This window comes from Scatophagus argus, chromosome 3, assembly GCF_020382885.2.
Source record: "Scatophagus argus isolate fScaArg1 chromosome 3, fScaArg1.pri, whole genome shotgun sequence".
Classification (NCBI taxonomy): Eukaryota; Metazoa; Chordata; class Actinopteri; family Scatophagidae; genus Scatophagus; species Scatophagus argus.
The window spans coordinates 23,677,001-23,689,086 of NC_058495.1; the positions used below are offsets into that span (position 1 = coordinate 23,677,001).

At 41.9% G+C, this 12,086-nt stretch overlaps 1 protein-coding gene and 5 non-coding genes across 6 annotated transcripts in view; all 6 read left to right on the plus strand.

The window, feature by feature from the left end:
* The window catches only part of mfsd4aa (major facilitator superfamily domain containing 4Aa), a 16,084-nt gene continuing 3,998 nt past the window's right edge, over positions 1–12,086 (plus strand). Inside the window, exons 1-6 of the mRNA XM_046384863.1 lie at positions 1–589; positions 3,596–3,794; positions 4,472–4,720; positions 6,564–6,693; positions 6,816–6,931; positions 7,075–7,248. Of these exons, the coding sequence (XP_046240819.1) occupies positions 327–589; positions 3,596–3,794; positions 4,472–4,720; positions 6,564–6,693; positions 6,816–6,931; positions 7,075–7,248 (1,131 nt within the window). The 5' untranslated portion in view covers positions 1–326. The remainder of the gene's footprint in view (positions 590–3,595; positions 3,795–4,471; positions 4,721–6,563; positions 6,694–6,815; positions 6,932–7,074; positions 7,249–12,086) is intronic.
* On the plus strand, positions 9,683–9,755 carry trnaf-gaa. Its single transcript has one exon. It is a non-coding gene; the product is annotated as a tRNA-Phe (tRNA).
* trnaf-gaa lies at positions 10,076–10,148 on the plus strand. The gene has a single exon. It is a non-coding gene; the product is annotated as a tRNA-Phe (tRNA).
* On the plus strand, positions 10,436–10,508 carry trnaf-gaa. The gene has a single exon. It is a non-coding gene; the product is annotated as a tRNA-Phe (tRNA).
* Positions 10,840–10,912, plus strand: trnaf-gaa. Its single transcript has one exon. It is a non-coding gene; the product is annotated as a tRNA-Phe (tRNA).
* Positions 11,200–11,272, plus strand: trnaf-gaa. Its single transcript has one exon. It is a non-coding gene; the product is annotated as a tRNA-Phe (tRNA).

The following is a 12,086-nucleotide window of genomic DNA, read 5'->3' on the forward strand; positions in this document are numbered from 1 at the left end:
TATAATTCTTGTCTAGAGGGGATCTTTAAGAAAATCATCTTCTTCTGCCACTGGCTGTTTCCTCGACAACTTAAATAAGTCCTCATGCTCTTATGAAAAACTAATCTGGAACCGGTCGGAAAGTGGGCGGTGCCGTGGGACATCAGCCAATCAGCGTGAGGTCCGTCAATGGGATAACTGGCACGTTACGTGGAAATTGCGGTCGCTGTATTCTTGAGGTTGTGTTTACTTTGTCCGCTGGCAGTTTTCGCGCTTCAGTCTGACAGAACTCCGTCAGCCCTCGGTATAAATGAGCCGCTTGCAGCTGCTCGGCCTCCGCAGCGCTCATGAGTCAGACGTCCTCTGAAAGGACCGGCATGAAACTGCTGGATGAGCGGGTCTGGTCGCTGTTTAGGCGACGCTGGCAGCGCACTCTCACCTATTGGAGCGTGTTCTTTAGCTTCGGCCTCTGCATCGCATTCCTGGGACCCACCATCCTGGACCTGAGATGTCAGACCCAGTCCACCCTGCAGCAGATCACCTGGGTCTTCTTCATCCAGCAGTTCTTCCTGCTGGTGGGCAGCAGCCTGGGAGGTATCTTCAAGAAAACGTGAGTGTAGACTTGCACTACCGTTCACCATTTACTTTGTGATTCCTCTGCACCTGCACTCATTTTGTGCACATGCCTAACGGTTCCTGCAGGTAGCTGAAATTGTATCGCACTCAATTCCTCCAATCAGAAACACGCTGGAGTGATGACACGTAATCCGCACACTCTCAATGGACTTTGTTCTGCTGCCTGTGGAAAAGGAGCAGAATTATAATTGGTTTTTTAAAAAATAATAATAATAATAAATAAGTTTGATCTGTGACTTTGATGTATGACAGTATTTTTCTTCTGCTTTCTAAAGTCTAGATGATTGCAAATTTAAACATCTAGAAAGAAAGCGAATAAATGCAAATATAGATGCTGCCAGCTAGCGTACAAGATTGTATCATGGCTACAATATCCACATGGCCCACACGGCCCGATTTCTCTTCTGTACCACCTCATTAAAGTTTGGTTACAGACTGTCGACTCATTAAGTCAATTCAAATAATTTAAATGGAATAGCTGCCAAGAATGAAGACAGACATTTTCTGTAAACGCATATGATGCCTGGTATGAGTTTGAACCGTATTAGAAAAACAAATGTAGCTCCGTAGAAGCCATTTTATGTTTTGTTAAAAAAAACAAAACTGTAATAGTTGGAGTGATGCCATCATTGTAACTGACAGAGATGTGATCAGTCAAGTCAGCTCAAAGTGACGAAGTGATGCATTGTGGACAATATTAATTCAATTCAATTCACTTTATTTATATAGCGTATATCAGAAGTATTGGAACTGTAATGACAATGAAGTATACAGAAGGTACTATGGTGATTATAATAGCAACTTCATAGAATAATTACTCACATAATTACAATTACAGAGGCCCCTTTTAACAGCTCACAAACACCTGGCCTACCTTTATCATCTATACTTTTATTCTTTTTAGGAGAATTGCTTAGAAACGTAATTTTATACTGATGACATGTCGTGAGGTTTGGCTACAGAAAGTGAAGCTTTAGGCCCACTTCCGTTTGGAGTGTCAGTTTGTCCAGCTGTCTGTGTCTGGGATCGGCGTTCAGAGCACTTTTAACACAAATCCCAAAGCACTTTTTCTTTTCCTTTTCTTTTTGAGTCATTTGGGTAGCACTGCATAATACAGCCCACAGTTTGTAGTGTAAGCTGTCAACATTTATGGCGTGCTTTTGTCGTTATTATACTGTTGCTGGAAAATTGTGCATACGGCCTGAAATTCTGCCTTGAAGGTCTGGGGGGGGAGACACATGAAACTAAAGGAAAGCATAAAACGTATAACTTGTAAAGCCAGAAGTAGAGCAACAGTCAACCAGCCCCTGGGCTAATTTATTCCATGTGAAATGCCATAGTGTTAAACTAAAAGTGTTGGCTAGCAAAACATTTGCTTTGGTAGCTATTATTGAGGCAAATTTTATATTTTTATTAGATTTTCTGATTGCTAAGCTGTGTTTTCTGTTTGTTAGTGAGGTAAATGTCAAAGTAAGATTTTTTCTGATGTTTTGATTATTTACACTTATTTATGCATTTTGTTGGGGTTTTTTTATTTGTTTGTTTTCTTGGCCAAAAGCAGAAATGAATGATTATTTTATGTAATTTGTCCTTCCGTATCTGTGCACATGAGAAAGGTTAGTTTGTTTTCTCCTCTTGCTCGCCACTTAGGAGCTGCTCAGTTGTGTTCAAACTCTAAAGAGGCTGAATAATTGATATGACTGAACAAACATGTGGATTTGAAGTATTTCAGCCGCACCACACTGAGGCTCTAATTTTCGACAGTTAGACTGCGTCCCAAATTTGACTGGCAAATCTGCAGCATTCAAATGACGGATGCTTGTTTCAGGTCTGCGTGCGCTCACACACTGAACAGCTGGTGAACTTTGACCTCAAGTGCAAATGTGAGCGTGCGAAGTGGACAGAGACATGTCAGCACAGGTGTCTTGCATACCTGATACGAGATGTTCCAGACACTTTGAGTCTACCATCTGTCAGACAGAATAATCAGATGTTGTGGAGACGCTTAACATCTTATTATTCTGGCCTTCAATAAATAAAGTGTGTACACTGAGCTACTAAGCTGGTCTTAAGAAAATACCATGCCCACAATATAAACACTATACCAATAAACCTGATACCAACCTTGTCATCTTAGTTCAGTATGATAGCCGGCTAACACTTGCTTTTTTATTAGAATTAAAAACAAAGTACCACTTAGGCTGGTAGGTTTTGTGGGAAGGTATAAACCAAGCAAGTTGTATAAATTAGTTAGCTGATCTGATGATGATGTTAGATGAAAACTCAGACAATAACCATAGATATTAAAATTTATTTTCAGAGAGTCTTGAATCCCATAAGTTACCTTTTAATTTATTATCTTTTAATTTATCCTTTCTTCTTCTATCTTTCTTTTGCAACAGGGTTGATGCATAGTTTATCATTTAAACTCTCAGCTCAAGTCTTAAGTCTTAGTTAAATATTTTCTAAAGGATATCATGTACAATGAGGGAGTTCAATTGATGTTCATCATTTAATTTTAACCCTCTAATGGCTGATTATGGCTGCTTTCCCGAATGTTTTTGTACCCCTGTATCATAGGCAGAGCGTGAAATGTGCCCTCAACAAACTAAAAGCCATGCAAGATGATGTGAAAAATATAGTGGAGCATTGGTAAGAGGAAAGAAGGAGTGAAGGTGAAGATAATGTGAAGGTGTAGTGCCACTGTGATAACCCTACCAGTTAAGCAAATGTTGGTGGAGCAGCAGACCATCAAGGTGACTTTACTGCAGCAGCAACAAGCTGGAAATCCCCCTTTCAGTTACAGCACCACCTGAGTTACAGTTTTAGTCTGCTTAGTCACAACTTTCATAAGAATATGTTGAACACACAGTCATTCAAACTCAAACTCAGAGTGACTGGATGGATTTTATGTCTGAAACAATCTGAACACACTCCATAATGTTGGTTGTGTTGTCTTCTCCTTCTGCATCCTCTCCAGACTGCTGTCCTCCTTGTCAGCCCTCTTCTCCTGCACTCTCATCATCTCACTTGTGTTTGCCTTCATACCGCTCTGTAACCACATTGCAATGTTGTCCATCGCCATGGCGATTGCTGGCAATGCCATGGGGGTGATTGACACCATCGCCAACCTACAGCTGGTGAATCTGTACCAGAAGGACTCCGCCACCTTCCTGCAGGTCAGGGAACGGGAGGGAGGGGAAGCTGTGACCCTGTGTGTGTGTGTGTGTGTGTGTGTGTGTGTGTGTGTGTGTGTGTGTGTGTAACATGATTCTCGTTTGCTGGTGTATATGAACAAATGGTCACATGACTGTGTCACAAGTTTAATGTTTGGGTTAACAACCAATTCTGTTTGGTTTGTCTCAGTGCTCATCAAGAGACCAAAACAGCTAAAAGGATAATCAATATTTGAGTTAACCTCATGGCCAGCAACACGAGTCTGAGTTAATGCTATTGTTTTTGTTTCTGCTCAGTGTGTTAGCAGGTTTGTTAATATCCTTGTCATCAACTTCATAAGGCCATAACATGCTAAACTCCTGTGATTTAAACCTAATGGTGGAGGTCTGCCCGCAAGTGGTCATAAAACATAAAAATACAAAAAAGAACAATGTAGCTTTAAAACTTTTCGGCAGAAAAACATTCTGAACACAACACTGATGTATCATCATCTTATCTGCTGATATGGCTAAGGTGCTAGCGGTTACTTACTAGATAGATAGACAGATAGATATGTTCACCTGAACAGGTAGTGCAGAGTTAGTTTTCATAGCTTTTTCTCAGGAAAGCAGCTGCCTGTTGTGGCCTAAAACAAAGAGTGAATCAAAACAGAAGGGATTCTTTGTTCATTTTGCCCTAGGCCTTACATTTCTTCATCGGCCTGGGAGCACTGGTCAGTCCCCTGGTGGCTGATCCTTTTCTTTCAGATGACAGCTGTGTTCTGGGCACCAACTGGACCTCCAACTCCTCCTCGGACTTAGAGCATCTTCGCAGTAGTATGGCCGGGCATGGAACAATGCTACACAACATCTCCCAGTATCCTCTGCACACCGAGGGCGTAGTTGTCACCAGGGTGTCGTATGCTTTCTGGATCATGGCTATTATCAATGTGAGTTCCTGACATTACTACATGTCTCCTGATGACACAGAAACATATACAGTGCGTGCTAGAGCTGATCTGATTTAATATGTTGTCTGAAATGTTGGTTACTTGAGATTAGGAGAATGACGGTGACTTTTATAGGTGCCAGTTGGCAGGATAGATGTGCAAATAGGTGTAGCTGAGTCATAAAGTGTCATATCATGCCATAAAGCCACAAGTCTGGTCTACTGATCATTAGTAATAGACACAGGAGTTCAGCTTTGAAACAGAGTTCCAGGATTATGCAGCTGAATCAGGGGCTTCTCGGTCTAAGGACAGTAAACATCCAAGGAGGGGGGGGACAAGGGGCTAGTTTACACTGTGGTGCAGTGGTTAGCACTGTTGCCTCATAGCTAGAGGGTTCCAGGTTCCAATCCTGGTCTGGGCCCTTCTGTGTGGAGTTTGCATGTTCTCCCTGTGCCTGTGTGGGTTTTCTCTGGGTACTCCGGCTTCCTCCTACAATACCAAAAACATGCACATTAGGTTGATTGGCTACTCTACATTGGTACCTAGGTGTGTGTGGTTGTCTCTCTTTATGTGTTGGCCCTGTGATTGACTGGCGACCAGTCCAGGGTGTATCCTGCCTCTTGCCCATAGTCAGCTCCAACTCCCTCGCAACCCTGACAGATAAGCGGTATAGAAGATGGATGGTTTACACTGTTATGTTTTGATAATACTGTGTTTTGACCAGTTAAATTTGACAGAGACATGAGGAACACATGTCAACCCAAAACAGGTGTACAGGAATTTCACAGAAGTAAAGAAAGTACATGTACTGCATCCATCAAGTGTAATAAATTAGGCAAAAGAGACCAATTCTGTTAACTTATTCAGTTCACGACCACTGTGATGAGAGCATGAACCCAGTTTTGCTCCTCTATGGTGCATTTGCTGCCTCGCTTGAGTGACTTAAGTTACTGTTAAGACAATTACATTTTACGAAGTCAACCTCACCGTTATCCATAATTCTCCAATATGTGTGAAATCCAGAACTCTTCCTCATACACTCACCTCCGTTTGGCAGGCGTGATGTTTAATGTGATATTAGTTCAGTGTGCTATTATGCTAACTTTTGCTAATTGGCACCAAACCCAAACCACAGCAGACGCTGCTCAGACTGTGATTAGTTTTGTAGGTGTTTGATCATAAACCAAAGCACTGGACAAATTAAAAATATATATTGTGTGGTGTTACATGAAGAGTTTAGGGTTTACCCTTTAACAAAAAACATTTAACAGGTGATTTTCAGTCATCTGCATTTCAGTGCATTCAGTTGTCTGCTGTGACCAGAAACTCTTAATGCTTCATCTCCATTAATGCATGTGGTGTAAATGAGCTGTTCATGGGTGGTAATGATAAACAGCTTATTAACACAGTCAAAGAAATGCAGCTCTTTTAAACAGTGATGCACCTTCCTTTTTCTGATGAGGCCTTGCAGACTAAACATTCAGAGATCCCACGACAGCATCTCTCATGTAGTGCTGCAAATGCTAAAAAAACAGTGTTAATGCTCTTCAGAGACACTCAGATATATGTCTGTGTTTTCCTTTATGTCTGGTTCATAATTATTTGCGTTTTATCAGCAGCCTATGAGTTTCAGTACTGCATCTCAGACAAAACAATACGCTCCCACCTTGGCCAAAATACCTCGTGCATTTTTATGTTTGGATTAGATCTGTTTCAAACAGAGGATGAGATAAGACAGCCTAGTTTCTACTTTCTGTTTGAGGGCAGGGTTACAATTTGAATCAGCTGACAGGATATGTTGACTGTTAACCTGATTAACAGCAGCCTGTTTGTGTCCTGGCAGCTCCCTGTGCCAGCAGGAGTGCTCGTACTAATGTACCACGAGAGGCTGCTGCCCTGCTTCCACAACAGTCCACGTCTGCTTGGTGGAAACTCTCTGCCCAGCGTAAGCTCCACCGGGGACATTGATCAAGGTCATGCAACTGTGTGTGTGCGTGTGTGTGTGTGTGTGTGTGTGTGTGTGATAAAGAGAGAGAGAGAGAGAGCACTCTGTCCAAATGGAATGAACTACCTCTCAGTATCCTTATCCATGCAGGCCATGGGAGTTTGTTTGTGTGCTGTAACCCCGTCAAACTCCGGGGTCGTCCCGCCACTTTCTTCATGCTCCATGCTCTGGGTGGGGCCATCCTCTTCATCACTGATGGGATTATAGTGAGACTTCCTGCCAACACAACACACATATACACACAAACATTTTGACTGATTTAGCACGTTTACCATCACAGTCAATCAGAAACTGTAGCTGCAGCAGTGGCCGTGACAGTTTTTTAAAAGCTCTGTTTCCTGCAATGCAGGGCTCCTACGCCGGCTTCGTCTACACGTACGCAGTGTCTCCTCCTCTGCTGATGGGTCACAAAGCCGCTGGATGTCTGGACAGTGTATTCTGGGCCGCCATCACAGTAGGAAGACTGGCATTCATCTACCTGTCCTACAGATACAGCGCGTCCAGGCTGCTCACTTTCTGTCTGGTATGAACACACGTTTTTTTGTGTCATGCTGATTTCTGGGGAAAAGCAGTAAAACACAGCTGTCATTTGACAGTTCTAATCAAATATTTGAACAGGGTGGGAATGCATGTGTAAGGAAGATTAAATAGGTATATAGACACCAGGATCTGTAAACTCAATACTTGATTTAGGCACTTTAAGACAAACAGAAAAAGAACAGTCATCTACTCATTTTCTCTGTTTGTCTTTTTCAGCTTCCCTCTCTCAATCTCAGCTGTTGCCTTGACTTTCCATGTGTTACATGAACTTTACTCCAGGGTTCCCAGCAATTAATTCTGTCCATAAATAACACGGTGACAGAATGTTAACACTGTTTTTGGTTATGGGTTTCATGCATTTTCTGTAAAAAAACAGAACCACTGGCCTAAGAGGGCAACTGAGGCGATATAATGTGTTGCTTAGTCACTTTAAAAGTGTTACTGCTGGGGAAAAGTAAGTTTCCCAGCAAGCCATGGCAGTGAGACAGCATGCACAACACCAAGAACCTGGAACCAGCTCACCTGAGCGGAATTCAGTCTTTCTTTTAAAAATGTCACTCATAAACCACGGCTTTGCAGCACAAAAAAGTCGACTAATTGATTAAAAAACTAATCAAAAATGTGGTCACTCGAGTTTGCTGCTGCTCGTTTACTTTTCGTGTGAGGGTCACCTGAATCTTATCTTAATGTCCCACACGAGTTCACATAGATTTTGAATTTGATAAGAGCCATAGCCATGTGTTTTTGGAAAACTTTTCTTGAAGGTTAAGTCTTTCTGACTCACGGGAGTCTTACTGCACAGAGGGTTCGTTTGTTTTAAAACCAGCGTAACTGGAGTGGGTGGTGCTTTGTTGGTTGTTCTCACAGTAACAACTGTCCAAGACTCATACAGGTGTTCAAAATGTAAAGTAAAATGAAATACAGTTGTAATAAGTCCTGTATGTCCTTTGCGACTGTTCATTTCTAATTTCTGTTGTGTGGTTACTGCTCTCACCAGTATCCTTGTGTGAATTTAGAGTTTATCTTAGCAAACCACACTTGACGTAATACTCATGTTTTGAACGTATCAAGACATCCACGGTCTACCTGGCTTGCTAAGGTGTCCCTTCTCATGTCTCTTCTTGTTGAATCAGAAGTTCTAAGAAGTTTGTTATGTGAGAAGGGTGGCACACCTCAAGCAAGGGACTTGAAATAATTTTAGACCCTCTGGGGAAGGACTTTTGTTTGATTCCTGGCAGCTGCAACAGAAGCCACAGTAAGGAACCAGTCTGAGTAACTTACCGCTGTTGACTGAGTAAAGCTCATGTTGGACTGCAGACTTTCAGAATTTGAGAGGTGGGTCTAAAAGTTAATGTGCATTTTGACGCCACTACAGTCCACAGCACCCTTCGCCCTCAGCATGCCCAGAGGCAACGTACCCTGGGCGGGGCTGCTTCAGATCTCTGTGTGAATGACTAGACAGGAAGAGGTGGGGGAAGTGGAGGTGTGCTGCCGGTCCCTGGATTTAATCCCGGGTTGCAGCATCTTGTGAGCTGTGTTTAAGGAAAGCGTTCCGCAGTGGTTAGAGCAGTTGACTCATGGTGGTCTGATGTGGGTCTGTCTGTGCTGAATGTCCAACGTGATCTCTGAGACTTAGTAGCTGAAATTGTAGCTGACTGCGCCCTGTCTGAAGACTTCAAGGTCCCTGCCTCAACCCGTGCTACGTCTTTGTGCCGAAATAGTTAATTTGGGAGAGCTTTAAGCTTAATATCTAAAGTGCTATCTTTTGATCCTGGGTTTCAGCAGTTTTTTAGCTGTGTTTCTGAACACATTGCACAATGGTTCAACAGATTTTAGGGTCCCTGTTTCAATGCTTGCATATAAAGTTAATTTACCGTAGAAGAGTCATTAGACTTAAGATATAAACCCACTTTTGGGTTTCAGCGGCTTATTAGCTGTCTTTTTGAACACATTGCACAATGCTCCAAGCTGTTGACTCAGTTTGGTGTGACTTGGGTGTATGTTCCACATGAGCATACAGATTCAAGGATTCAAGGAGCTTTATTTGTCATTACAGCTAGTACATAGAGCAATGAAACAGCATTCCTCCAGGATGCTACATGGTGCTACAAAGAAGACTACACACAAGTAAAATAAAATAAAAAATACGCAATGAGTATGAAAATAAAGAATTAAAAAATAGAAATATAGGGTGAAAAAAATTTAAAAAATATATGCACAGACATCCACAGTATATACACATATTTAGTAATTGTAGTCACATCTGGCTGCGCGCTGTCTGAAGATTTGAAGGTCCATGGTTTTATCCCATGTTTTGGCAGAGTGTGAACTTACAGGTTCACTTGAAGGTTAGACTTGCAAGATATTTTTTTTTAGGATGATTTGGTTCTCTTGCAAAATTCTCCAACTCTTTACGTGCCGAAATAGCTCAGTTGGGAGAGCGTTAGACTGAAGATCTAAAGGTCCCTGGTTCGATCCCGGGTTTCGGCACTTTCTAGGCTATGTTTTAACATTCACCCGATTCATCTCTCTGTGACTTGTATCTGTGTCTGTTAAGTGTTCAACATGATCTGATGATGTGGGATCATCATCTCAGGTGCTTAATCGCTGATTGTTTCCTATTTGAAGATTTCAAGCAGCCTATGTTCCTACCTACTTGTGTTCAGATAGGTTTCCTGCAACACATTCATGCTGATTACATAACTCCTGCCGTTCCACTTTTTGTATGATAAAATGAACAGGAAGTTTTGTTTGACAATTTTCAGATTGGTTTGTTTTTTTGTGAGGGTCACCAAAAGCTGGGTTTTTGTGCCGAAATAGCTCAGTTGGGAGAGCGTTAGACTGAAGATCTAAAGGTCCCTGGTTCGATCCCGGGTTTCGGCACTTTTTAATATTCACCCGATTCATCTCTCTGTGGCTTGAATCTGTGTCTGTTAAATGTTCAACATGATCTCAGATGCTTAATCGCTGATTGTCACTTCTTTGAAGATTTCAAGCAGCCCATGTTCCTTCCTACTTGTGTTCAGATAAGTTTCCTGCAACACATTCATGCTGATTACATAACTCCTGCCGTTCCACTTTTTGTATGATAAAATGAACAGGAAGCCTTGTTTGAGAATTTTCAGATTGGTTTGTTTTTTTGTGAGGGTCACCAAAAGCTGGGTTTTTGTGCCGAAATAGCTCAGTTGGGAGAGCGTTAGACTGAAGATCTAAAGGTCCCTGGTTCGATCCCGGGTTTCGGCACTTCGGCACTTTGGCACTAGGCTATGTTTTAACATTCACTCGATTCATCTCTCTGTGACTTGTATCTGTGTCTGTTAAGTGTTCAACATGATCTCAGATGTGGGATCATCATCTCAGGTGCTTAATCGCTGATTGTTTCCTATTTGAAGATTTCAAGCAGCCTATGTTCCTACCTACTTGTGTTCAGATAAGTTTCCTGCAACACATTCATGCTGATTACATAACTCCTGCTGTTCCACTTTTTGTATGATAAAATGAACAGGAAGTTTTGTTTGACAATTTTCAGATTGGTTTGTTTTTTTGTGAGGGTCACCAAAAGCTGGGTTTTTGTGCCGAAATAGCTCAGTTGGGAGAGCGTTAGACTGAAGATCTAAAGGTCCCTGGTTCGATCCCGGGTTTCGGCACTTTTTAATATTCACCCGATTCATCTCTCTGTGGCTTGAATCCGTGTCTGTTAAATGTTCAACACGATCTCAGATGCTTAATCGCTGATTGTCACTTCTTTGAAGATTTCAAGCAGCCTATGTTCCTTCCTACTTGTGTTCAGATAAGTTTCCTGCAACACATTCATGCTGATTACATAACTCCTGCCGTTCCACTTTTTGTATGATAAAATAAACAGGAAGCCTTGTTTGAGAATTTTCAGATTGGTTTGTTTTTTTGTGAGGGTCACTAGAGATCAGGTTTTTGTGCCGAAATAGCTCAGTTGGGAGAGCGTTAGACTGAAGATCTGAAGGTCCCTGGTTCGATCCCGGGTTTCGGCACTTTCTAAGCTGTGTTTTAACTTTAACCTGATTCATCTCTCTGTGACTTGAATCTTTGTCTGTTAATGCTCTTCGTCCATCCGTGGGACATTGTTGTGTCAAAGTTGTTTTTTAGAGCCTTTAGACTTAAGGTCTCACAGGAATGTAATTGTAGCAGCCTCTCTATGTTCCTCTCTACTTGTGTTCAAATAGGTTTCACGCGGCTCATTAATGCTGGGTGCATAAGTCCTGCCACTCCACCTCTGAACTTTTGCATGATGAAATGAACAGGAAGTTTTGGTTTGAGTTTCTTGAGATTAGTTTGTTTTCTGTGAGGGCCACTACATTGCCAGACTTTGTGCTGAAATATTTCAGGGGGCAGAGCGTTAGACTGAAGATCTAAAGGTCCCAGGTTTCAGCAGATTGACGCCTGTGTTTTAGGAACTCATTCCACAATGGTTTGAGCAGTCGATTCATCTTGTGGTGACTTGGATGTATGTGTTAAATGTCCAACCTGATCTCTCAGGCTGAGTAGCTGATTGTAGCCTATTTGAAGATTTCAAGGGAGAGTGTTAGACTGAAGATCTGAAGGGCCCTGGTTCAATCCTGAGTTTCGGCAGTTTAATATTAGCTGGTTTAGTGTTAGCAGTCATGATGGTGTTTGATTTGCATCTGTCTGTGCTGAATGTCCAACATGAACTTACAGATTTAGTAGCTGAAGTCATGATTGATTGTGTCTTAGCTGAAGCTTTGCTCAATTAAATGAATCAGTATAGTCTTTGTGTGGGCTGTTTTCTGAAATAAGGATGGTTTGCTATTTGTGCTATTTGCCACC